We start from the raw sequence: 26773 nt of genomic DNA, 5'->3' as shown, positions 1-26773 counted from the left end.
GCAAAATATGTAAGCCCATTGTTCCGCTGAACAGTAAGCCATACAAAGCAATATGAATAATTTCAACCTATCTACAAAAATGGCTTCTCTACCTGAGTTCCCACAAAAATTTTCATGGTTTTCCATCAAAGGAATCTGTTGCATAATTATTTGAATGAAGATCAAATAAAAGCATCTGCGAGTACAAAATGTGTGGGTAAGAACTAAGTTCTTGGTAGCTGGCGGCCACGGTTGACATTTGTGGCAGCTGCACGAGGTAACACTTATCCTAGTAGGCAAAATGCATTCAATTTTCCAATTTGGAAGAACAAAACGCTATCCAAGATATCCCTTAGGCCCTGAAATGCAAAATCGCATAAATGATTTTCAGGAATTCAAATATCAAAAGACAAAAGGCACATTGCAACCAGTGCAGATTCTAAAAGTTGAACTGTATTCTTTGAATTGCCTTTTTATGATATAATAAGGAAATGATCAGGCTTTCCATCACATACCTCGTCATATATGAATCATCTGCTGTACTGATTACAATTTGTTCACCTGCTTCAATAAAAGGCGGTGCCTAAGATAAAGGGAAAAAAAGGTAATGTTAATATCAAATAGTGCACACATGATCCGTAAAAGTTCATGGTTAAAGTTTGAACCAGTACCGATAGGTCATGCATCCAAGAAATAGTGCACACATGAGTCCGTAACTTATTTTCAGGTAAAATCATGATGCCGTATTAATGGAAATAAGTGAGCCAATCAAGTTTATGGTGGCAACAAATTTTTTTATGAAATGGTGGCAACAAAATTTAGACGACAAAAGGAAAAGAAGAGGGTGAATCATGAGAATAAGGTTATGTGCCTAAACCTTAAATGAAACTATAGAAAAGTATAAAGCTCTGCCAATTCAGCAACTACAAATTGGCTCTGTACATAAATGTTCTAAAAAAAGGAATTGCAAACAAAAACATTTATACTGCACTCCATACACAATTTAACAAAGAGAACAGCACTAGATCAACAAATGCATATAATAACAATAGTTCTAGGTAGGCAGACGCTACGAAATGGTGCCCAGCAACTTACAAGCACTGTAAGACCATTATCCAGCACGACCCTTTTATACCTGCATTTATAACAAGCATGTGGTTATTAACTGTATAGTGAGGCTTAAACATCTCACTGTAAAATAATGGAGCTGGAATTAGTAAAATATGCACAGTTCATAGATAAATTCAGCAGTATCACAGGTTAACAGTGTCAAGAAAACAAATGTTCTAAGTGCTAAATAATAACAACTTAATGACAGAGTGCTCATCAATCTCAGGTCTCCAAAGTCCTACACTATCAAGCAATCTATCGTACCATATAAAGTCTTGTAATCAAATCTCAAGATTACAGGTATCATTTCAATACGAAAAATGATTTAGGAAGCCAAAAACTACTGCACTATGAGTTGGGCAGTTACAAACCCTGAATATACCGTCTAACAGAGGTTTGCGGCCAAAAATCTCTTACATTCGCGAGTCAATGGAAGAAGTGACAGTGGAATTCAGTACAGGTAAAGGACCAATGAAGCTGGTTTGGACAATTCTGAACAGGTGGTCACTACAGCTTCTTGATTTTGCAAGTTCTGAATGATGAAAACTAGCCTACTTCCACAACCCAGCATTCCACTGCCTGCGGCTACTTGATATGTTAATATGCTGGTAACTTTCTTAGACTCTCTCTCAAAGCAAATTGCTATTAATCTTGTTCGTGCATTGCCAACTAGAAAGATAACATTAAACAATTAATCGCTAATTATTAGACAGCATTAAATCATATTACTATGCAACCACAACCTTATTGCTGAACATTTAAGAAGCCTATCTTTCTTCCAGGGTATGAATAAACACCCAACACATGCACCTTACCAAATAACCCATTAAAAGTGGTAAAAGCAACAAAAAGAATGTTGAATATATAATAAACAAACATTACACAATATAATAATAAGTGGATGATGAAGTAATATAGAAACTTACTGAGGTTGAGCAGTAAGCCCTTTTGTATTCGGCTGTGCTTCAACAACAGTGCAAGTCACTCGAGGAGGAACCGTAGCAGACATTGGCCGGCCATCAAAGTATTGTAGGTTCACCTTCATTTCATCTGTTTACAAGTGAGAAATAAAATAGGGTGTAAGGATTTTAACAAACACGTTATAAACTAAATTCCAAACTGAGAATATGAAATTAATACGGACACTGCAAATTCAAAAGTTGGCAAGCTGCAATGGTTGGAAACTATGAAAAGTAAAGCCCAATAATAGAAGGAAACTATAAAATCATAAACATTACTAGATTAGTAAATATCAGTCTGATGGCAAAACTCAAGTCTTCCACTTATAGTATTAATCTAAAATGAGATCTTTGTCAGTTGCCATGTTATGAAAACTGAAAGGTACTACACAACCATCAGCATTCATATATGAGGAAGGAATCATAAGAGAATTAAATTGCTCACTGTACAAATATTAAAACATAAGCACATTTTATTTTTGAAAACCATCATAATTCCTTCTTGTTATTAATTACTACTCGGCTGAACCTTTCAGGTATGCAGCAGCTTTGCCAAACAGATCCTTTGAAACTTCAATTTGCTCAAATGTTTCAGGCCTGACAAAAAAAATATATACACCAGATTAGATCACGATTAAAAATAAATATGGACAGCATCACAGCTTAGCATGTGAACAGTTAAATGACAAGAAAGATGGGAAATAAAACCTACTCCATAAGCGTCACAGTGTCTCCTTCCTGATACAAATATGTGAATAACTTCTCCTCAACAAAAACTCCTGAGTGTTTTCACACAAAGCATTAACTAGATTAGCATTATGTACATGATTGTATAAGTTTAAAACATGAAAAACTGAATCAAACATGTTATCATAGATGCCAACTGACACCAAACTGGATACTGTTGGGCAGCCAGTGTTTATTCTTTATTGTCCCCTTTCCAAATACAAATGGTGATCAGGCCAATACAAGGCTATTAGCTCAGGCTGTGTGTAGAGAAGTTGGCTAGACAGGAAGACTGAAACTTTGCCAGGATCCAGATGATAACAGATAATTTTGGACAGCTTCTCACAAAATGCAGTTAAACATGGTGCCATGATATTTATATTTTCTTCCAACAACATTAATATAATGTGCTTGTGTATAAAAATAATACAATCAAGTCAATCAAATTAATTGCAGGATTAATACAATGCATAGATTTGGAGAGGCTCTCGGCCATGGCTGGAACACAAGGTCTTGATCCTAAGACTACCAACTGGACAGTCGATATATACCAGTTTCTACATCATGATTACATAGATTCTATATGGTTATGAATTCAATTTAGTTTGTTCAATCGTGTTCCATAGGTTATGAGACTGTCTAAAAATTGGTTAGGCACATGAATGCCATGTGACATCCAAAAAGAATATAATGTAAAAAGAAGAAAGAAGTGCCCACGTAAAACACATGTGAGCAAATTTCAGGGGGATGGTTACATGCATGGGGACAGTTAGGCTACAACATAAAGGCTTGTATGGCTGGCTATATCTTAGCTATTAAAGTTGCCTTTTCTGTAAGAAAAGAACAATAAATCATACTCTCAAGGGCCTCATCAGTGCGAAATCTTTCTGTAATTTTGTTTCCAGTGTCAACATCCCTCAGTTCCACCTGCAACACTCAAGTGTTCAAAATAAAACAATGTAAATGCTGACTACTTGTGATTGTGGTAGTGAACTATGAGGCACCAATTGCTGCAGCAAATAAACAGTGAAATAAAATAAACAACCTGTATTGTGGCCCCTCCTCTTCCTTGATGTGAATGTTGTGCTTTTATTACCTGACCAAAACATAACCAAATCAGGAAACAATACAGTGCCTTTTCTAGTAATAATGAACACAGGTATAAACTAGTACAAACTTCACCAAAGCAGTAACTAACTACCAATGGATGCAGAATAAAAAAAGTTCTGTACCTGATAAATGCGACCTTGAATTTTAAGGTTGGCCAAAGGGATGAGTAATTAACAGTCAGCGATACTCGAAGGAAAAGGTAAAACACAAGAGATGTAACCACACACCTCTTCTTTGTATTACATTTCCAAGTTTCACCTACAATATATGAAGACAGTCCCAGAGTTAATCAGTGCATAGTGCTTCAGCAAAGAGAACGAAATGCAGAACTGAAAAAAAAAGCATTTGGAGGAGCAGAATAAGGAAGATAACATGACATAAAGTGTTCATTTTTGCACGGGCATTTTAAGGCCATGGGTAAGCCTTCCTACTGACTGCTAGCTGTAGTGAGTTTACATCAGACGGACAGCACATTCATGCGCCGCATAGCATACAATTTGCTCATTCTAATCCACGACACATATCCGACCTCTAACTACTGTAATAAACTCCCAGCTATACCCTGCATAGTCGTTCCATATAACATGCCTATGAGGCCTGAACAGTAATTCTACCAGAAACAAAAGAACAACCAACTAATCCTGCCGCAGACAAATGAACAAATAATCTTAAACCATTTTTGCATCGAATTAAACAAAACAACTGAAACTAAAACAATCAACTGCATCAACCCATTAAAACCCAACTCAACCCTGGGCACGGATCAGTGAGCAAAATTTCGCATAAAAGAGATTAAGGAAAGTCGCAAGGGAATTCGTACGTCGGAGCCAAGCATCTTCGCGCCGCGCCGCTGGGTGGCGGCCCACGGAGCGGCGGCAAGCGAGCCCGAGGCGGCGGGCGGGGCCCACCGCGCGGCGGCGGCGAGCGTGGCGACCGCATGGGCGCTTCCGCGGGACGCTGCGGACGCAGCGTAGAAAAGAGGGAGGCGGCGGGAAGCTTCCAGAACCTTCCGGCGGAGGATCTGCATTGCGAAGTCGGCCTTGCTCCTCCCCTTCTCCCCTTTCGCTTTGCGGCCTTGCGCCTTCGCGGCGGGCGACGAGAGGAGGGCTTTCCGCTTATAAGCGGTGGCTGATCGGTGGAAATTAGCGAAAATCCGTGTAAATGAGTGTGAATCTTTAAAAAAAAAGTTTGGCTTATTTTCACCGATTTTCTTACCGGTGGAAAGCGAAAATCCGCAGAAACAAGTGAGAATCCTACCAAAAGGTTTGCTTATTTTCATCGATCGCTGCGAAATGGCTACGATATGGGCCGATCAACATTTGGGGTGGATTCAGGCCCAGGGAACCGTGGGTCGTTCTCCCTTTTTTTTGACGTCCCGTTTCTCTGATTGGGGTGGCCCTGGAACCCAAAAAAAAAGACGCTGGCGTGGTGGGACCCACCTGTCCCTCCCCGCCCGAGGTCAGCCGTCGGCAGCAGCAGCAGCGCCCCAACCAACCAGGCCGCAGCACGCACGCGGACCCGCGGCGTCCCCACCGGCCACCACCACCCGCACCCGCCCCCCAAAATAACCCCGCCCTCCCAGATTTTTTTTTTCTTTCGCCAAATCTAGCCTCCACACGCGGAGAAATTTCGGAAGCGGAAGAATCGAAAGGGGAGAGACCGAGCGAGCGAGAGAGAGAGAAGACGGAGAAGCTATGATGCGCTGCGCCGCCGCCGCCGTTGCCGTGGCCGTCGCCCTCGTCGCTGCCGTTGCTGGCTCCGCCGCCGCCGCGGCGTCGCCGGGTGCGGGGCAGGGGGCGGCGGGCACATGCGCGCGGAGGGACGCGCCGCCGTTCCTCGATGCCGTCGGATCGCGCTGCCCCTTCGTCCGGATCGAGCCGTCCCCGCCTCTCGAGGTATGCCTCCTCTCCTCCTACACCGCCTAATCGGCCAACCTAGCCGCCCGCCGCTAGCCACGACGTTACTATCAAAATCTCTACATGTCAACACGGGAACTAGTAGCGACGTGCTGTTTTTCTTTTTAACTCGCCATCGGGATACGATTTGCGTGCAAAACTGGGCGATATTAGAGGGAGACAGAGAAAGATGCCTTGATTTTTTTCCCCTGCTAGAAATATCCGCACCATGACGTGTGCGAATCTTGGTCCTTGCTAATTAATCCTGTCTTTAAAAATTGAATTTGCAAAATTAGCAACATGGGAGCTTTCTGAGATGCAATTATACAGTAAACCAGAGCTAACGAAGAATCCAGTCACCCAATAGGGTTGTGCGGAAAATGTGTTGATGAATGCAATTGGCCAATAATAAACAGAAGAAAGGCTAGTGGAGCTAAAAATGGGGTAGTCAAGTAGGATTGGTGTTGTGACGGATAATAAACAAGATGGAAGATGCATTTTGGGCTTGAGGATGTTCGGAAATTGGGGATAAGATTTAAAGGAAGGCATGGAGCAACACAGACTATGCATGTCTCAGTTTCAGCAAAGAAAGACACATCGAGGTATTGAGGATGCAGTGACAATACAACATGCATGTTCTTTTATGATCAAGAGTATTGTTTGTCACTTGATTAATTGAAAACCCTGGCAGTGCAATGAACGTAGATAGTTTATATTGCAAATTTGGAAAGTTGTGACTTCTTCAGTAGTACTTAATATACCTTGTCTTCTCCTGAAGGTGAGTGGAGAGGCTGTTGATACAGAGTTGAACCTTCGGCGTAGGGGTGCTTCATACTCCATTCTCTTTTATGCTGCATGGTGTCCATTTTCGAGCAAATTCCGACCAATATTTGAAGCTCTCAGCACTATGTACCCTCAGATACATCACTTTGCTGTTGAAGAATCTTCTGCTACACCTAGGTATGTGAATGTTTAACTCTTTTGTGTTAGTCTGCTGAATTGAGGCAATTTGTCCATTCTTGAACAAATATTGTTTGTTCAGTGGATTGCTGCTCATTGTACTGCATCTGCTTACTGTAGTTTGTTTTCAAGATATGGTGTTCGCGGCTTCCCAGCCGTTCTTCTTGTAAATGAGACTACGATGGTTCGATATCGGGGTTCAAAAGATCTCAGCTCTCTGGTTAATTTCTATAAAGAAACTACAGGTACTATTATTGTTACTCATCTTCATGCACATAGCTTTATTGAATGATCACAGATTTTTTCAAATATGATTTACTTGAGACTTAGCAAATCTAATGACTGAAAATACAACCCTGGGGTTCCCTTTATTGGAAGTTGATTGTGTGTGTTTTAGTTTTTATCTTGGAAATTATTACTGCTGCCTAATTGTGAATCGGCTGCTGTCATGAATAAAAAAACCTCGGATGGTCTTGACCAAGATTGTAATCTTATTATGATGTTTTACTTTTTGAGGTTTTTGAATGTTTGATGATTGTGAATGTACATAAGCAGTATGGTTTGTAGTTTATGCGGAAATGACATGCTCAATTTCTCATAGCAACATGTCATTGTAATATGGATTTGAGTACACTATCCAAACAACTAAGCAGGGATAGTTAATTAGTTATACCATTATGTCCCATATAGTACTCCAAAGCATTTTTCTGATGTACGTTTTCCTGCTGCAGGTCTTGATCCAATTGCACATCTTGATGTCGTGCAGCAAGAGAGTACAGGAAGCTTGAGATCCATCATGCCATGGGATCGATCTCTTCGTGAAATGGCAAAACATGAGCCCTTTTTGTTGCTTGCAGCTCTTTTTATCATCATGAAGGTTGTGTCGTACTTCATACCTGTTGTCCTGTCTCATCTGAGAGCCTTCTTAGTTGTGCGTGTCCGAAACTTGAACTTGGGGATCCGTAGGGGATCAAACCAGCTCTTGGATCGAGCATTGAATGTACTTGATGTGAGGAGGCTTTGGAGCAAGCTTAGACTGAGCAATAAGGCAACGGACCTAAGGAAAGGAGCAAGTAACGCTCGAGCTTGGGCTTCCTCATTTACTTCCGTTTCACTGGGTGAACCGTCATCTTCAAGACAAGCTTAGGCTTTTAGGGGGGTGTTGTTTGTTAGGCTAGCTGCTCACATGGTCCGAAACCATTTACTCTTTGTTTCCAATCCTGCTATGTACCATGGTTCTCTGTTCCGTGCAGTCAGGATGTTGGGAAACCTTACAGGCATGTAAATTTTGAGGACGTCATGTGCTGTTGTATATTAGGAGGAATACATTTGCATTTGCTGATGCAATGCCTAATCTCTCTGTTCATTAACTACAGTAAATGGGTCATGTATGATGAACATCTTATTAGGTTTTCTTTTAGGATTTATTTCTGTTTGTGATGTTGTATTGGTAATTTACTCTGCACTCTCCATTAAAGAACTTGGTTTCACTTTGTTATTCTGTTTTAAGCTAGCATGAAGAGCTTGAAGCTTGGACTATTGAGTCATGCTCTGATCTGTGGGACTCAGTTGCTCTCTTGAGTTGTAATGGTCACTATATTGTTTGGAAGAAACAAGATCAGATCACGTGGAATCTGAAAGGCTTTCTTTTTCAGTGACTTTGTTATTTCATCCTGTGATTTGTCTTCTAAGGTTTCTTCGATTTTTACTGTAATGCATGATTATCCATTGCTATCTCCGGTCGCTATCTTAACTTGGATTTCTGCTGAAGCTTCAGAACAGATGTTGCCTGTACAGTTGTACATGACGTTCTTAACTGGTGTGCATATCTTCCTTTCTTAGCTCATGTATATTTCGTTTATCGCCTCCTTTGCTTGACCATGCTCAGTTATGTTACGCAGTTTTCTGTGAATTTGATTTGACTTGCACATGACATTCTGGAAACGCTCCTCGTAGCTTGATGGAAAGGGATCGACGTGGATGTGGATTAGGTGGCAGTGGCATCTAGTAATTCTGACAGCTGCTGATAGAGACAGATTTAATGAGTTTGTTATGCCGTCTAATTAAAACTACAAAGTACCGCCTGTATTTATTTTCAGAAAATAATGGGTGCAATTCAGTATGCCTTTGCAAAATGAAATTTTGAGAACTCTTTAGACATGTTTTGGATATGGTGTTTAAACTGGGAGTCACTAGGCTTAACAAGGTGTATTGTGCGTAGATAAATTAATCCACGAATTTTAACCGATAGTATTAAGGCTATTATTTTCTAATATAATGATTTTCTCCTAATGGCCGGGGTGTCCAAGCGTTTCACCTTTTTCGGCCTGACTGGATCACCCAAGCGTGAAAAACGAATTGAGTAGAAGGTAGAATTCCCCAGTGGTAGGCCCCAAAGAACATTTTCACCCTTGTCCTCACCTAGCAGCAATGCTGGCAAACTCTTTCAAAACTGGTTTGCCACTATTTCCCTTGCTCCGACAAGCGTCCCTGTTCCCACTGCCACTGGTTCTTCTCCAGTCGTTTCCCTCCAGAAAAACACAAGGTATCCTTCCGTGCCATCACTTGTGTTGATTCCTGGGAAGCATCCATTCTTGACCACTCTAGGTATCATCGCTGCAAGTGTCCAGCTATATAGATCCCTGATCCAGACTTGCCTGTGAGCAGAGGGGGCTTCCATGGATGCGATCAGCCTTGATGAGTGGGAGCTCCTGCCTGACCACAAGAGCTCCTTCTTCCTGGAAGAGGACTGCAGCAATGGCAGCCATGGCGCTGTCGGCGGCGGTAAGGACCAGCTCTTGCTCGGCACCGAGCTGGTCGTGATCGACATGGATCACTTCGGCCCTGCATCTCATCCTCCTCCCTATGATTGCATCCCAGATGAGGAGGCGGCGGCCAAGAAACCACTCCTCCTACCATCACAAGATGCCTGTGTCCATGATCCGGACATCGAGTTCATGGACATCGCCGCCTTGCTGACCGATCCGAAGCGAGAGGAGCTCGTGAGCAAGGTGACCGAGATACTGATCTATGAAGCAGAAGATCATGACGACGAGATGGTCAAGTCCCCTGATGGTGTCAAGGAGGCTGATCAGGACGAGGTGCTGGTTGAAGCTCCTGCACCTGATGATCAGCGAGCTCGGGAGGAAGAAGAGGGGGTCAGCAGAACGGGCTTCAGCGTGGGGAACCTGAGGGTGAACGGTGTCGGGGCGCTCTGCTCGTTTGGGGTTGCGGCTGCCACGTTTGTCATCTTCCTGCTTGGAGGCAAGGAGCAGCAGAAGAGGCATCAGGATCACAAGATCCAGCTCCAGATGTACGCCGATGACGAGGTTCGTGGCTCTTCCCTGATGGCTTCTAGCAATTCAGCTTTTTTTTTAACATCTGCAAACATTCCTAACAGCATGTTCTTGGATTAGGATATTGCTTACTTATACTTTACTCCTCCTTTTTAAAACTCATACTTAAACCTCACTTATACGTTGGTGCAAAAAAATTGAAAAGAATCTTTGGATTTTAGACCGGATTATTGCAGAATGGAATCTTGGAATAGGTTATGGATGAAGCACTACTAGAGAAATGGGGTTTTCTGACAGGTTTGTGCTTGTTTGATCTGCAGAGGATTCAGCAGGTTGTGCAGCAGGCATCCAGACTGAACCAGACCATGTCGTCGGTCATGGGAGGCGCATCGTCGGCACGGGCGAGCATATCGTTTGGCGGGTACTATCAGGGGTTTTGATGCGTCAGGAACTTGGAACTTCATGCGTGATTAGCACTAGATCATCCTGTAATTTAATGTTTGCTTTGTACATTCTTTATACTGACCAGGGCCCAGCTGCCAGCGACCTGTGTGCACACTAGCATTCTCTTGCATCATGTACATTTGCTGTTCCTGCTACTAGATGTGAATAGTACCTGTATTATAGATCAAATTGTAAGAGCATCAATTATGCAGAAAAATGAATAGATATCAGATGCAAAAAAAAAAGTTTGAGGGCTTCATGGTTCTTGGCTGTGCATGACCGTTCACTGAGAATCTTGCTCTCCATGCGCCAAGAGAGACTGTTGATTTGTCGATTAGTACACCGCATGGCACCGACAGTGATCTTCTTCCCTTCCCTTTGATCCAAGTTCCAAGAAACCCCGTCGGGAAAAATCGAGGAAAATGTCGAGTTGATCGTCCAAGGATCGGAACGGCAACGCGGCAAATGTTGTCGCGTCCACGTGCCAGAGGATAAGGAGGAACCATCTTTGAACAGTGCTCCCGCGACAGCAATGGCTGGGACCGGTCCAGGGAGATGAGCCTGACACCCTTGTTCACTGACGCCGACGCTGGAAGGTGCCGTGTTCCTTGAAAAAATTCAGTGAATTTTTTGGAACTACAAATTCGAGTGAAAATGATTGAATCGTCGCGGGGATTTCACCCATGTCTCTGTCGACTTGGTGAAAATAGACAAATAGTGAAATCCCTTAGCTCGTCCATTTCGAGCCCATGGAGTCCTTGCGGGCTTCTAATCCCAAAGCCCATCATCCGACACGTGCCATCCAAAGCCTATTTGCACTTTCCTTTTCTGCCGAGAAGACGAGAACGCCCCACCCTCTGAAGCAAATGGCGATTTTGTGCAGTGCAGAAATTGCGAGCTGTCCTGACTGCTGAATCGTCTGAATTTTTTTAAAATATAATAATTCTCTCGATGGGTTCCTGAGCTTCTAAATTCCTATCACATCGAACGTTTAGATACTAAGTAAGAGTATCAAATAGACTAATTACAAAACCAATTTCAGAGGCTAATTTGTGAGACGAATCTATTAATCCTAATTAGTCCATGATTTGACAATATGATGCTACGGTAAACGTGTGCTAATGATGGATTAATTTGGTTTAACATATTCGTCTCGTGAATTAGCCTCCATATATGTAATTAGTTTTATAATTAGCTCATATTTAGTTCTTCTAATTAATATCCGAATGAATATTCGATGCGACATAAAGTTTAGTTCGGACCAAATACCCCTAATCTGCTGGTGTTCTTCCCGACTGCTCCTTGCCAAATCGGCAAGTCACAACGCTCCAGTCCTGTGCAGTGATGAGACGAGACAGACTGGTAACGGCGCAGTACCACACTACCACTGTAGGTTAGGGCATCTGGCTGGCGATCAGTGCCTTTCAGGGCGTCGGCCAACGCATGCCCTCCAGTAGTAGGCTCTCCATCCTCTTTAGGGCAACTGATCAGATCAAACAAGGTGCCCTACTGCCCTGTCCCTGGCGGCTCAACGAACTGACAGCGCTGCTCCTTCAATGCATGCGATGGATCGCAAGAGGAGCCGGTAGGCCAAAACATCATCAAAGCCGAGCAGGCGAGCAGCTGCTGTTTACTGCCATCTTTGGCGCGAGCAATGAATGCCCGTACCCAACTGAAACCAAGGTTTATTTGCAGGGAAAGAGGCGCGTAAAGATGGAAGAAAGATCACCAGAAACCCGCCGAGATGCGTTCAGATTTCGTTGCACCGAGGATGCCCTGTTCGAGCACAGGAGATCTTCCTGGAGCGACGCGAGAATCGACGAGGTATCTGCTGTTCAGCGTACGTTCCCCGTGAAGCTCCGGCGCTGCGGCAGCCGGCCGGCCTTGTCGGTTGGGCCGGCTCCACTCCCACTGCGGTCACCACTGGCCGGCCACGTACCGTCGGCGTGGGAAAGGGAGGGGGAATCCTCCGGGCGGCGCTCGAGTCCGCGGGGAGAAAGACAAATCCAGGCGCGAGGCGCGCACCTGCTGGGAGGATCGCTGGTCCGTTGGTCGAGCGCAGCCATGGCGCCCTCCACGTGTGCCTGTCCGTCCGTCAATCGCTCGAGCTTTCATTCCATTGCACTGACCGACCGACCGACCGATCGAGTGATCGATGATCATCGTCATGGTCATGGATGCTAACCTTACTGAAACCACCACGTGCTCGATCGTCCGTACGTCGCGATCGGCGGGGAACGAAAGCTCCGTCCAACGACAGGTAATCAATGGTCCGGGCTGCGGCTACAATCAATGGATCGATTCAGTCGGTTCCGATCCTTTATTTGCATCCACGATCCATCGCATGAAGTCACCAGTGCAGCTTTAATCTGCTCAGTGGCAGTGCAGTGCATCAGCACCCTCTCTGCGGTGATGCGTGCGTGCGTGCGTGCGTTTGTTTGTTGTGATCGCATCTCCATGGGGTGCATCGATTTGGTTAGAGTTGGTAGCACATACAGGCCTGCACACGCCTGCCGTCCAAGATCTGGTCACCGTCACCCGATCGATCCGTATCTGTAATTCCGTATCAGGAAGGAGGAGGAACTTCCTCACTCCTCAGGATCCTCTACGGCGCACGGAGATATGCACGTGTTGCACTGGCTGCTACCGCGCTAGAGTGCACTCTGCACCGTGCCTAGGCAATCGTCTCCCGATGAATCATGCAGCGCGGCGAAAAGAGATCGGAGAACGGATTTCCTAGCTGCTGAACGCGATCGACGAAGTAGGCCATGCACGCACGCCGGAGTTGGTGGTGACGGGGATGGTAGCCGGCCGGCAGCTGCTGACGAAGCAAGCAACAACGAGAGCAGCAGGGTCCTCCTCAGCTCAAAAGGAAATGAAAGTGCAGGTTTTCACTTCGTTCCCCATCATCATGCTGTTGTTGGTTGCTGCTGCCATGGCATGTACGCTAGATAGCTAGTACTAAGGCTGCAAATCAAGTCGCGTCAAGGTAGCACACGTACGATACGAGTGATGCTGGGGGTGAAGTCTAGCGCAAGCAAACGCATGCCCCTGATTCGTGGCACTGGGAGCGAGTGTCCTCCGACTCCTATCCTGTCTGTCATGCATGCTGCAGGAGATGATGACAAGGAAACAAAGCCTTCTCTGTCCCCGGAGCCGGGTGCTTCGTCGATAGGTCACTACTGTTCTTACTTGTAACTCCTGATGCTTTGTATATGCTTTCCAGCTTGCCTAACAAAAAGAGGCACACGAACCGGCCGCCCTTGCTCAGAGGCAGTGTGGCCTGTGGGAGCCTGGTAGTGGTAGGATTAAGTGCAGATCAAGCAAAGCAAAGCTAGCTTCAGTCCAGGCCAGTCCCGCGGCTGCATGCTCGCCACTGTTTGCGTGCCTGTATGCCTGTGCATGTGCCTGGCGCCGGCCGGCACAATGAGCTCAAGCTTTTCACGCCGCGCGCGTGTGGGGGTGGGCTTGGCCGCGTAGGGACAGCTAGCTACCTAGCGTTGCGTGGTGTCTGCGTCCTGCGCCTGCTACCACACACGAACGGGCGTCCATCCGTCTCTCGGTGCTGTCACCTACGTAACGTAGAGTCCAGAGTCCTCATGCTGCTGATGACTGGCTGCAGCTAGCTTCTCGTCTCCGACTGTAATGGTCTACAAACTCTCGAACAAACTTCTCCTAATTTGGGAATATTATTCGCACATGTTGTGTGGTTGCCTGAAAAGTTCCTCTCAAGTTTCAGTGGAGTTCTATCGCTAGTGCAGTCTGCAGACAACATGCTCTCATTACAGTGCTCATAATTATGATACTTGGAGATGTTTCCATGGAACTAACTGAGACAATTTCTTTTAGTATCTTTAACCTTAAACAGTTGAGTTGTCATCATCTCCAAGAAAAGAAAAGAAAAGAAAAGAAAACGCAATTTTGATTTGCAATACCTGGCGCTCCTTACAGCTACTTCTGCAAAGTGCACCGTCAGTTATCATAACAAAGCCATCATTAGCGTGCCTGGCGCTTTTATCCCGGGCTGATAGAGAGGCTTTTCCCTGTAAAGCCATTCGCTTTAGCCTTTTTCCTGCGATCATTGCCACCGAACCGGGAGCAAGCAGACCTTATTTTGCTTGAAACAGAATGCCCACCGAACGACAATAAAAAAAACACAAGTAAATTAAAGTGCACACGCAGAAATCTTCCATTTTCCCTTTAGCCTTGACGGCAAATCTGTAAAATGTTTTTTTTAAAAAAAAGGAAATAGGTAGTTAAAAAACTAGAGCGATTATGGGTAATCTGTTATGGATTCATAAAATGCCCACAACCAATCACTTGTCTATCTGAACTCTGAAGTATTTTATTTACACCAAAAGTCCAAAACTAGTAGTATAAAAGGGCAGGCGTGTATAGTATATCAGCACACAATCTTCTTGCCATCATCAGCACGCCAAAGAGTATTCTCCTGCCCTTAACTTTTTCTGGATACCATTATCTGCGATCCCCAGCTGCATACAGATTTCATTTCCTGGCAAAAGCCCTGCGTCTGCATGGACATGATGCTATACACGCCAAAACCGCCAGCAGGGTCAGAAAGCAAAGTGACAACCAGAATGCATGGACATCATCATGATCTACTTGGAACACCACAGTCCTAGACTAACGTGGTGTGTCACCAAGTCATCATCTGAAGATTTGAGTACATTTTGTAGTCACTAGGTAAGCAAATTCAAGCACAGATATATACTGCTATATATCTTGTGTGAAGATCACTCCAGTCTAGAGGAACTTAATTGATCCAAGAGGAAGGGATCTAGGTTACACTAAGGGTTCAAGTCCTACCGATTCAGGTGACCTTGTTCTTTGGTGCATCGATTCTTCACTTCTCTTCTGTAAAAAAAAATTGCTTCTCCACTTGTGGAACTAACTTATGAATTTGGCGTTCTCCAACTGGTATATCATATCAGCAAAAAGTCCAGGGAAGAAAGAGTTAGGTCAAATTCCACCTATTGGTGACGACAATTCACAAAAGTAAACTCCAAATCAGGGTTCGGAATTTCAGGAGAAAATTAGCAAATTCCGGTACCACCCGTAAATTATTTTTGTTCGGATGAAATCCATCCGGCAATTCTACTTTCAGTCAAACTATCTTAACTTTTTGAAAAAATTACCCGGATTTTGGTCTACCGGTCTTACCGGCCCCTCTGAAAATTTGACCCAAAAAAAACAGGCGGAATACTGCTCCAAGTACATTCACATTTGACTCTAATAGAGAAGTAGTACTTTCGCATTTGAGTCTGTAGAGTCATATTAACACTCTGTCAGAGAAGAAAAATGAATCGGCAACTGAACACCACCACCTACCATGGATGATGGTAGTTGGCTCTAGCTAGGTGAGTAATTAATTGAGAACTTGAGATGCATGGGACCCTAAACAACTCTTTTTCTCCACGAACAAACAAGTTTGTACCCTCATGGTGTTAGTGTGCTACTCCACATTAGAATTTGTAGCTGTTGTCTTTCTTTCTTATTGGTCTAGTTCTAGCAAGTGAAGTAGGTGCAAGATAAATGAGTTGCGCTCTATATGCCTCACACTTTTCTCATAAAAATACATATGCTTGCATAAATAAAACAAAAGTAGGAACATAATTTAGAAGTTAAAATCATAAGGATGTACTCTTTTCTTATCAGCTCCTCCAATGCACCAAACTTTGGAAACCACTGCTCAATGAGAGGGGTTGAGGAACTATGCTGAAGTGAATTCATCTTTAGAAAAATGTGAGATGAAACTGTGTTGGAGTGAATCTCAATTTAGAAAGATGTGATGTGAAGAGAAAACTGTGTTCTTGGGTGTACCTTTGCTTGGAGATGAAGCAGTGTGAAGAGGGGCTGATTATGATCTCCAGGAGGTGAATAAATGCGGCCTCGTGGGCGGTCAGTTAACGGATCGGATGGGATGAAATGGGCCCAGATCCAAGAAAACCGTTGTCCTTCTCAATGATTCCTGTTACCTCACTGCATGATACCACGGTGTACCTGCATTTTCACTCACTCTTTCTTATCTAAGCTTGATTTTGTTAATCACATGAAGTCATGAACATAGAAGACGAAGTACATCGTAAAATTAAAAGGTCATAGTAGTACCACTTGCTAATTGCACCTTAAAACTATCCTTTTTCTCCTACTGTTGATCAGGATAGCTTAGATGGAATATTCTGAAATGACTTGTGGTGTAGTTTACATTCTCAATCATGCAACAAAACTATTGAATGTTGTATAAAATTTTGGTATGTAGAAGCAATGATTGAGAACGCACGCGTCACCCAATTTTATTTATAAGAAAACCCCATTTCCATTTGAATATTCATAGCAAAGCACGCATGGGGGAAGCATATAAGCCGTGAGCAAGTGGGGTAAGAGATGCTTCATTGGCCATTTTATTTTTCTGATGAAAAAAATCCTAAAGGCAGGTACATGCCTATTTTTTTATACCAGACAGCAGCGAGAGATGGTCTCACGGTGCACCTGTACTTCTGTAGGCTGCATACTCCAGTCATTTTCCACTGTAATGCATGTGAACCGGTTCTCCCCAGAAAAGAAAATTCAGAAGAAAGAGCTGCTATTCTCATGGTAGGAAGGCAGTAGAGGGCAAGACTCAAGAGAGAGAAAGTGACACCATGTGCAGCCTGCAAATGCAGCATAGCAACTGAAAAAAAACCCCCCTTCATTTTGTTCATGGGAGAAAAGTAGAAAACAAGGCTGTCTTTTTGGAGCAATTTGTCATCTGTTCACTTCTGTCTGAGTTTTCTCGAGCATAGGACAGTAGGAATATAAAGTGAAGGGTTAACTCTTTGGACTGATTTCTTTTCCTGATTGTCTGACCATCTTCGATCTGCAGTACAAGATCACACTAGCCAGTCCCTCTCCTAGCATTAAAATGTACTGGTAGCTAGTGCCCGCCTAGTGGTAACAGTGTCACTGGGCAATGGCAGCGGTCACGGAAAGAGAGGAGGAGCCAGCGGCTGCAGCTCTTCCTCCTCCCCCATGGAGTGAGTGAGTTGGCTGCCAGTGTGTGCTGTATCTTTGTATGGCTGTACTGTATCCCTCCTTTCACTAACCTTTTGTCTCCTTCCTCCCAAACCACCTCCACCCCTCCCCTCCCACTACTTCTTGCGAGTTCCTTGCTGCTGCGGCTGCTTGCTTCCCTCATCTCTAGTCTGTACACTGGTTGGAGTGGTTGCTAGTGTTCTCCCCACTTGCTCCTCTCAATCCCCTCTCCATGGATGTGCACACATCCTCCTCTTCCTCTTCATCTTCTGGTGGTTGCTCGGTTCTTCTGGCTTGAAGCTGAAGCGTTCGCCTCGTCTGGGGAAAAGCTTCCGTTTCGCGTTCCGTTCTTGGTGCCACTGCTGTGGTATAAAGGCGGAAGCTCGAGCCATCTTCTGAAGAAATCCAGGCGGAAGATCGCTCCGTCGCTGCGGTTTCGCGGCGACTGTGGCCGGTTGCCGCATCGCGGGGCTGGGTTGCGGTGGAAAGGGGCGGCGTCGTGAGGAAATCTTGCGCTGCAACCAATCGTTCTGCTGCCCCTTGCTTTCTGGGCGGTTGTCGGTGCTGCCTTTTGTAGTAAAGGGTGGGATCTTGCGGCCGGCGGTGGCGGCATTGCCGGATCGAGCAATCTTCGACGACGACCTCCGTATCTGCGTGACCGATCTGGCGCAGTTGGTCATCTCTTCGCCGGCATTGTGAGGCGGGCTCGCCGGGTGGTGTGGATTGCTGCGGTGAGAAGAGCAAAGGAGCGGAGCTCTGCGCTGTGATCCAAGCGGGCTCCTGCTCGCCAGGTGTTCGCCGAAAGGCCCAAGGAAGCGAGCCATGAGGGACTTCCCGTCCTGCTTCGGCGAGAGCGGCGTCCAGATCGCGGACGCGTCGTCGTCGTCGTCCAGCGCCGGCAAGGGCGCGGCGCAGAACCTGGTGACCTGCCTCTACCAGACGCAGTTCTCGGGCCGGCCCTGCGTGATCTCGGTCACGTGGAGCAAGAGCCTCATGGGGCAAGGTCTCAGCATCGGCGTCGACGACCTGTCGGGACACTGCCTGTGCAAGGCGGACATCAAGCCGTGGCTCTTCTCCAAGAAGAAGGGGTCCAAGTGCCTCGACGTCGAGGACGGCAAGATCGAGATCTTCTGGGACCTGTCGAGCGCCAAGTTTGGTGCCGGACCAGAACCAGTGGAGGGGTTCTATGTTGCAGTCGTGTTCGACCTTGAGCTCGTGCTCTTGCTTGGTGACATGAAGAAGGATGCTTACAGGAAGACTGGAGCCAATCGGTCGATGCTGAATGCTGCGTTCGTGGCAAGAAGGGAGCACATATATGGCAAGAAGATCTACTCTGCTAAGGCGCAATTCTGTGACAATGGCCAGTTCCATAACATTGTCATCGAGTGTGATACCATCGGTCTAAAGGATCCATGTCTCGAAATAAGGGTTGATAAGAAACCCGTGATGCAGGTGAAGCACCTGGCGTGGAAGTTTAGGGGAAATCAGACAATCCTCATTGATGGCTTGCCTGTGGAAGTGTTCTGGGATGTCCACAGCTGGCTCTTTGGATCAACAGCGAGCAATGCAGTGTTCATGTTTCAGACATGCCAGGCACCTGAGAAGTCACTGCCATGGTCGTACTCGCAGATTTTTAGGGAGTCCCAGTTGCAAGGTCTTGGTTTCTCGCTGATCCTGCATGCATGGAAGCTTGAATAGTTTTTTTTGCAGGATCACAATTTGCTTCTGCACCTGCCTCCTTTTCTTTAGTGCTAACAAAAGATGTTTTGTTAAGTGTCTGTTCATCAGAATGCTATGGAGGCTCTCCAATATATGTTCTTTCATTTGATTTTGTTTTGCCATCTTTTATAAACACTTTGTTTGAATGGTTGGCAAGATTATGTGATATCCCAGTGACTTTGGCACTTTGTTCTCTCCCTTCTTGTGCCTTAAGTGAGGATAATTCTGATGATCAAATAGTTCAAATGTGGCAATGCTCAAAGAAGAGAATGTTGCCATGATGTAAAGCATATCAAAGCTCCAGTACAGTTTATTTGTCAATGATAGTAATGTCCAACAAATTTGAGTTGTCTGTTGTTTCTCCTTTTGTATTGTCTTGAGCACTCACAATTCTTGCTGAATGACAAAACTTTAGAGTACATCTCAATATAACGTTGATTCTGTGGAAAAGTTAGGAGTTTTAAGGAATTAAAACATGTGAATACGTGGGCATTAAGCATGTAACACTGATAACTTCCTTTTTGTGCCTATCTGTGGGCACCTGATGACCTGATTGTGCCTATCTTTTGTAGGGCTCTGATCATCCTGGTGTGTATCCTGAAGTTGAGATAAATCAACTAGTCAAAGAGATTCTACGTGACTTACTTTTGTGTAACTTTGAGTTATTTTTCAGCTCCGATACCGTTAACTTTGACTTGCCAAATGTTGAGTTGCTTCTTGTTGTTCTCCCGTTTGTCATCTGTTACAATTATTACTGAATATTCCCTCCGGTCGGATATATTTGACGTTTCGACCAGATGCGCTAGTTCAATTTACAAAGGCTGTTTTGGTCTGAACGTCAAATATATGTGATCGGAGGTAGTAACAAAATTATAAAGTACATCTAGATATAACCTTGAACCTGTGGAAAAGTTTGAAGTGGAGTTTTAAGGAATCAAGACATGTGCATACGTAAACATCAAGGTTTGTTGGTAACTCCCTCTTTTGTGCTTATCTGTGGGCACCTGAACGTGCTTATCTTTTGTAGAAGTCTGATCATTCTGATGAGTCTCCTGAAGTTCAGATAATACAACTTAATCACTGAATGCTGAATGGTCGATTTTGGTTTATACAGCTTCCAATTATATTGTTCTTTACTTCCTTTGTGCAATTTTGGATTTTTTCCAGCATTTTCTTCTGGTTCTAAGCATATCTTGTGTTTGCCCACCCAATAAGTTGCGTGCAGCTCTAGTGCTTTTCATAGAGACCGTATTGACACTGGGAATGGACAAGGAAACTTAACAACTTTTCCAACTGATGGACCACTTCAGCTCGGATGTTGAAAAATAAAGAAAAATAAATGAGGCACTACATATATTGAGTCGGCAACAAAAAATTGAACCTCAGCCATCATTTTTTTCTTCACTGATAGGAACAGTACTTTATATATCATCATTTGTGCTGTTCAGAATTTCCTAATTTTTGTATTTCTGTTGGCCTTTCCCTTTCAGCATAAGATTGTCAAATGTCATCACTACCTCTATACAGGAATTTATTGAAACTGCCAAGCAAGTCATGGACTTCTGAAAATAGGTGAGCAATATTAAACCAAGAAAGCCATGGATTAACAGTCTTCTAGGTGAACACTGATGTCCATTGAAGTGTTTTATATGGATATCATTGAGGAGAATCCTCATATATGGCCAACAGCATAAAAACTCTCGAATGGAACTTATGAAGTTTCTGGTTTTGAAATTGGGTTGCAAATTTGCTTTCCTGTTGCACCATCTGAATCAAAGTTAAATTCATCACTAAATCCTTGTCCTGACTCGTGTGGTGATTTTTTTCATTCTTTGTTGCCCTCTTTCTATCATTGGTTCCACCAGAGCAAATTCTTTTTTTTTTCCTTTTTCATAATGGTGGCCAGGCCAGGGTTTGATCCTGGGCCTGGGGAAGTTTGATCATTTTACTCTTTAAAATTCAAGCAGAGCCTTCCTGCATAAATTAATGTAGGCACCGCTGATACCTTTCCACACAGAAAGTTTTGGGTGTCTCATTAGGCCAACCGAATGCTTTGGTTTAACAAACAGAGTGTCACTACTGTGTTGTACTAGTGCCTGTCCATTCATTACACCAATTTATTGTTTATGGCATGGTGCAACTTGGTTAGTTGCCTAATCTTTGGAGTTTAATACAATGTCGTGTTTCTGGTAAGTGCAGACAAATACACGGCTTCCATGGATGCTGACTTTTGAGAAGAACCTCACAACTAATGGTAGTTATTGTCTGCAATCAACTGATGGTAGTTATTGCCTGCTGATTGCAACTTTATCAGAGTGATTTTCTTTGCCTGTCAGGATTATACTTGACTACAGTGCTAATAAAGAGAAAACTAACTTTGGAAAACTTAACTATGTGGTGTTTGGAATAGTGACAGAGCTGATAAAATATTTTCCCCTCAACACAGAAAAAGGAAAAAGAAAATCTCTATAATATAAAGCATGTGCATTCCCCGCTTGCATGTTAAGCGGGGGCATTATTGCTCCATTTTGCGGTTTTCCAGAATCCTATGTTGACTAATGATAGACTTTTTTGTGGTTAAGCAGAGTGTAATCTCTTGACTAATTTGTTGGAAGCAGATTACCACTTTCAGTAGAATTCAAAGTATTCGATGCTAAAGATTTAACCAAAATTCCTTTAACTTTCAAAGCACACTGAGTTAAGAATGAGGGTTTAGATGTATGCTTCATTGTAATGATTATCCCTCCTTTCAAATTTCAAAGTCAGGTTTATCCAATTTTATGTATATCATCTCTGAATTCTGATCATAAAACATTGAATTGATCACTGTTGATGCCCAAAAGTGGCAGCAATGCCAACCAGGCTGAACCAGCCGGTTAGACCGGTCTCTCTGAGCGATCTGATCGGTCTGGTCGCTGTAGCCGGTCTGGCATAAGCCAACCGGTTTGACCGGTTGCCCCGACCGGTCAGACCGGTCAGCCCGAGTCCGAGGCAGAATCAGGAGTCTGGTCGAATTGTAGTTGAAACAGGATTTCCTTGCGGGAAAAGGCCTCCCACCCTATAAATATAGAGGGCCTTGGTCGATTGAGGGCTAACACCCAAGACAAACAAATCTTTTTACCCTTTTATCTCAAACCCTAGCTTTTCCAACCCCTTGCTTTCCTCCTTCATCTCGACGGCGTTTGAGGGCGTTCTGAGTGGCCTGACCGATCTCAGAACAACCCTAGGCTCGCCACCTTCGACAGGGTCCCTCCCGAGGTGGTGTTTCTAGGTTTTCGCGACGTCCCTGCGTGGATCGGTTTGACCGGCTAGGTGCAGAGACTTTGGCGATGTGATCTTTTGGTGTACGTGCGAGCTAGTGCATTTGTGTGTTGACTGAAAAAAGTGTCAACACATTTTGGCGACTCCGCTGGGGACAAAAGATCTGGTTTCTATAACCGTTAAGGAAAACCCTAGTAAGATGGGATCTAATACGGACATCGACAAGAACAACATCATCACGGCCTCCGTCGAGGATCTTGGCAAGGAGGAGCAATGGAATCTTGCGACGCTCCAGGAATATGTCAAGATGCAATATCTCATGGGCGTCAAGAAAGATCGCAAGGGCAAGATGATGCGAATGCAGGACTTCGAGTTGCCTGCGATCAAGATGAAGGACAGCATGGTCAAGGAAGTACGCAATGTAAGTAACCTCCCCTTCGATCAAGCCACCTTTAATGATGAACTCCATAAGAACCTTTCTGATCAGAATAGGATTACTGCTACACTAATGGCACGATTAGATCAACTTGTAGGAAGTGAATCTGTTTCATATAATAAAAACGATTCTTCGCAAGTTGATTCGGGTGGGGCTGTACCCATGGCTTCATCGGCAAATGCAGGGGTTATTCCTGAAAACCCTACATATGGCAATGCCGTTGAACTTCTACGTGGGACAAACGCCGCCCCAGGTCCAACCGCCAAAGCCGAATGCGGCTGAAGCGGTCAGACCAGTCTAGGGGGGGCGGTCAGACCGGTCGGGCCTTCCAGGCCGACCAATTGACCATTGTCCCCGAAGCGCCTGTACCACTTGCTGCTATGCCTAGCTCGGTTGCCTCTGACCGTGTTGGTGAGGTTAGGATTAACCTACCCTCAATAAACACAATAGCGTACACGTCACCTTCGATCCCCAACAACACCGTTGCATCTAAGGGGATTTCCAATGACGTGTTTTCTGATTTGCATCGCATTTAGAACGGTAACCCACCCCACGCGAGCACCGTGAATACATCATCCCCAGAGCACTTAGAGTTACACTCCCTTCGCGAAATTAGAAGATTTAGGGAGGAGATGTTGGCTTTGATGCAAAGTAAATTCGGCATAGATACTGGGAGTTCAAAACTGTATCAAAAGCCGTATCAAGCCGATTTTGACTATGTCCCCTACCCTGTCAGTTGGCGCATGCCCGATTTTATTAAATTCAGTGGCGAAGATAACCGAACTACTTGGGAGCACATTAGTCAGTATTTGGCTCAACTAGGCGAAGCGGGTTATTATAATGATTTGCGAGTTTGCTTGTTTTCGTTGTCATTAACCGGAACCGCTTTCGCTTGGTACTCTTTTTTAGCTCTCGGCTCTATTGATTCGTGGGAACAATTAGAGCAAAAGTTTCATGATCATTTTTATACTGGGAACTTCCAATTGAAGTTGACGGATTTAACATCGGTTAGGCTAGGCAAGGAAGAATCTTTCTTTGATTACATAAGACGGTTCAAAGAAACTAAAAACCGGTGCTTTAATTTGTCACTTTCTGATAGTGATTTAGCCGATCTCGCACTTAAGGGTTTGAAATCCTCCATTAGGGATTGACTAGAAGGTTTTGAGCTTCATACTATCACACAATTACTCATGAAGGCTTCGACAATGGAGTTTAGAATTGCTAAAGAAAAAGATAACTTTAAGTCTCATCGCTCTAATATGCATGCTATTGAATATGATTCCGATAGTTCGAACGACGATGACAATGAAGTTTATATTACTGAATTTGTGTGGCCTTCCAAAGCTAAGTCTTACTCTTGTGCATTTCTTAAGCCGGCCCAAAAGAGTCGGCAAGAAGAAGTAAAATTTACTTTCGATGTTTCCAAGTGTGATCGTATCTTTGATTAATTGTTTAAACTTGGATATCTGAAAAGATCTCACACTATGTCTCCACTTGAAGAGCTTAAAAGAAAAACATATTGCAAGTTTCATAATTCTTTTTCTCATGCTACTAATGATTGCAATGTGTTTCGTCAACAGGTTCAATCGGCTATAAATGAAGGCCGGTTGACGTTTCATGAGATGCAAGTGGATAAAACTCCATTCCCTGTTAACACCATGGATATTCAGCAACACAAGGTGTTGGTTCGGCCACATCAAGCCAAAGCTACTAAGGGTAAAAACGTGGTGACCGGGAAAGAGAAGCCCGATTTGAGAGGCAAGGAGTTGACAAGGGAAGTGGTGTACAAGAGAACTCCAGATGGCAAAGAGTCATTCAAAATCACTGTAAAAGCCTCTGGATATGGGGGACAAACATCGCACGCGACATCTGGTCAAAAGCCACTTGAGCCTGCTGATCAGGCTGGACCGGTCAGACCGGTGCAGGAGACCGATCAGACTGGTCTGACATAGATGCGCCCCCGAATGATAAAACCCAAGCGCCCGGAGATTGGGACCTGGAAGCTCAATACGACAAAAGATCAGGGGAGCAGCCCCAGGGAGAAAGTTACCTTTGATATGCTTCTAGACAAGTATACCAAAGAGAAGGCCGTTACAAGTGATCGGCCGGTAAAAAAAGAGAATGAGGTCGCCTACTCATCAAGAGAGACGAGGTTCGCCACCAAGAGCGGTCATTAGATAGAGAGGTGACTAGATGAAATTAAGGCAGTACCCCTCCACATCTTGGGATCCTCCGGCATCAAGTCCTCCACGCCCGGTGTGGAATGACAATGGGGTGATGTGGGTGCCCTATCAATCCGTGCAGCAGCCGTCTTTCCATCCTGGATGGCGAGGCTCTAGAAAGTTGGCTTTGGACAAAATCTTGCGCCCTGTGGAAGGCCGATGGACGCCCCGCTCATCTGGCCAGGGTCATTAGGCCCGACCAGTCCACCCTGACTGGTCAGACCGGTCTGTCCAGATGCACCAAGTCTTTCCTTCAAAGCAGGTGTATCGTCCTAAACAGAGGGAGGAGGAGATTCTAAAAATGGAAATAGACTTAGGGAAGAACAGAGAGGAAGCTACTATCCAGATTGGGTCTATGAAAATTCTCGTCAAAACTAATGCGGAAGGACCATTTGGCATCAGCAATCTGGTCGTGTCCCCTGTTCAGAAAGTACTCGTTGCCAATGATCATGAAGGTAACAGCAGTGGGTCAAGCTCCAAGTACTTCCTACCAAGGTGGTGCCCTCCTAGGTTGACTCGCACACAAAGGAGGAAATTGCAGAGGCTGAGGCTGCAAGAGAGGAGGGAGCAGGAGCTAGAGAAACAGAGGGATGAGGAGTTCAACAAATACAGACCCGCAGCGCCTCAGAAGAAGGAGTGGAGAGCAAAGGCCGACGCCCCAGCTCCACCGGTCAGACCGGTTGAGGAACCGGTTAGACCAGTCGAGTCGTCTGAGCCAGCGCCTAAACTGGTCAGATGGGTTGGGGAACCGGTCAAACCAGTCGAGTCAGAGACACCGCTTGATTTCGTTCTTCCCATACCTATGGTTTGCGACAATGAGTTGGCATGAGTCCATGAGACAGAGGATGATGAACAACTTATTGATTACAGTACTTCGCCAGAGAGTATGACCTTGGATATAAATGTGATTCATATGTTGATGGATGGCTATGTACTCTCAGAGAAGGATTTGGCTCACCTTGACTTTGGGCTTAAAGATGCTGTATTCCAGAAGCCTAAGGCCAAAATCATCTGAAAGCGCTATACATGCGAGGACATATCAATGGGAAGCCAATTTTGCGGATGTTGGTCGATGGAGGGGCAATTGTCAATTTAATGCCCTATTCTTTGTTCAAGAAATTGGGAGGTTCTGATGAGGAGCTGATCAAGACCAACATGACTGTTAGCGGTGTGGGAGTAGGCGAGCCTATGGGAGCTAAAGGCGTTGTCTCTATGGAGCTCACCGTTGGGAGCAAGATGTTGACTATTGCTTTCTTCGTCACTGAGACCTAAGGTAACTTCAGTTTAATTTTGGGTCGTGATTGGATTCATGTGAATCAATGTGTTCCTTCTACGCTGCATCAATGCTTGATCCAATGGGTCGGTGATGAAGTGGAGGTTGTGCGGTGATACGTCGGCTTGTGTTGCTGTAGCCGATAGTTCTACCATGAGTGCTCATGATAATGTTAAGTGCTTATCTAGCATAGACCTTTCGGATTCTGAGTACATGAGTTGCACAAAGGACGGTTTTGTCAGTGTTGTATTAAAGCCGATTGATGATCGGCTAGCCTATCATGCATAATGTAATGGATGTAAATCTAGAATGGCTGCAGTAGAGGCTAGAACACTATCGAGTACAAAAGAA

At 44.6% G+C, this 26773-nt stretch overlaps 4 protein-coding genes across 7 annotated transcripts; 3 read left to right on the top strand and 1 right to left on the bottom strand.

Moving 5' to 3' along the window:
* Positions 1-93: 93 nt before the first annotated feature.
* Positions 94-5310, bottom strand: LOC117839409 (uncharacterized). Its single transcript, XM_034719734.2, has 12 exons — positions 5100-5310; positions 4705-5012; positions 4112-4142; positions 4007-4020; positions 3820-3870; positions 3632-3701; positions 2761-2827; positions 2578-2645; positions 2016-2139; positions 1075-1114; positions 495-562; positions 94-338 (listed from the first exon to the last, which is right to left on the bottom strand). Exons 1-12 carry the CDS (start codon positions 5161-5163, stop codon positions 332-334), a joined length of 912 nt encoding a protein of 303 aa, XP_034575625.1. The 5' UTR covers positions 5164-5310; the 3' UTR covers positions 94-331.
* Positions 5311-5474: 164 nt separating this feature from the next.
* On the top strand, positions 5475-8237 carry LOC117839408 (5'-adenylylsulfate reductase-like 5). Of its 2 annotated transcripts, none has more exons than XM_034719733.2 (4): positions 5475-5779; positions 6558-6739; positions 6872-6984; positions 7471-8237. In XM_034719733.2, exons 1-4 carry the CDS (start codon positions 5579-5581, stop codon positions 7884-7886), a joined length of 912 nt encoding a protein of 303 aa, XP_034575624.1. In that variant the 5' UTR covers positions 5475-5578; the 3' UTR covers positions 7887-8237. The 2 variants fall into 2 exon arrangements, with proteins under 2 accessions (XP_034575624.1, XP_034575622.1); XM_034719731.2 differs by having other exon boundaries at positions 5477-5779; positions 6860-6984.
* An 890-nt stretch (positions 8238-9127) lies between these two features.
* On the top strand, positions 9128-10738 carry LOC117839410 (uncharacterized). Of its 3 annotated transcripts, XM_034719736.1 has the most exons (4): positions 9128-9284; positions 9407-9523; positions 9620-10068; positions 10356-10738. In XM_034719736.1, the coding sequence occupies exons 1-4, from the start codon at positions 9170-9172 to the stop codon at positions 10473-10475; spliced, it is 801 nt and encodes a 266-aa protein (XP_034575627.1). In that variant the 5' UTR covers positions 9128-9169; the 3' UTR covers positions 10476-10738. The 3 variants fall into 3 exon arrangements, with proteins under 3 accessions (XP_034575627.1, XP_034575626.1, XP_034575628.1); XM_034719735.1 differs by having other exon boundaries at positions 9407-10068; XM_034719737.2 differs by having other exon boundaries at positions 9208-9523.
* Positions 10739-17397: 6659 nt separating this feature from the next.
* On the top strand, positions 17398-19415 carry LOC117840524 (uncharacterized). Its single transcript, XM_034721038.2, has one exon. It carries the CDS (start codon positions 18334-18336, stop codon positions 19207-19209), a length of 876 nt encoding a protein of 291 aa, XP_034576929.1. The 5' UTR covers positions 17398-18333; the 3' UTR covers positions 19210-19415.
* The last annotated feature ends 7358 nt before the right edge of the window (positions 19416-26773 follow it).

The sequence above is a fragment of the Setaria viridis genome, chromosome 9 (genome assembly GCF_005286985.2).
Source record: "Setaria viridis chromosome 9, Setaria_viridis_v4.0, whole genome shotgun sequence".
NCBI lineage: Eukaryota > Viridiplantae > Streptophyta > Magnoliopsida > Poales > Poaceae > Setaria > Setaria viridis.
The sequence above is the reverse complement of the archived record's forward strand: the minus strand, read 5'-3'. Positions and strand labels throughout refer to the sequence as shown.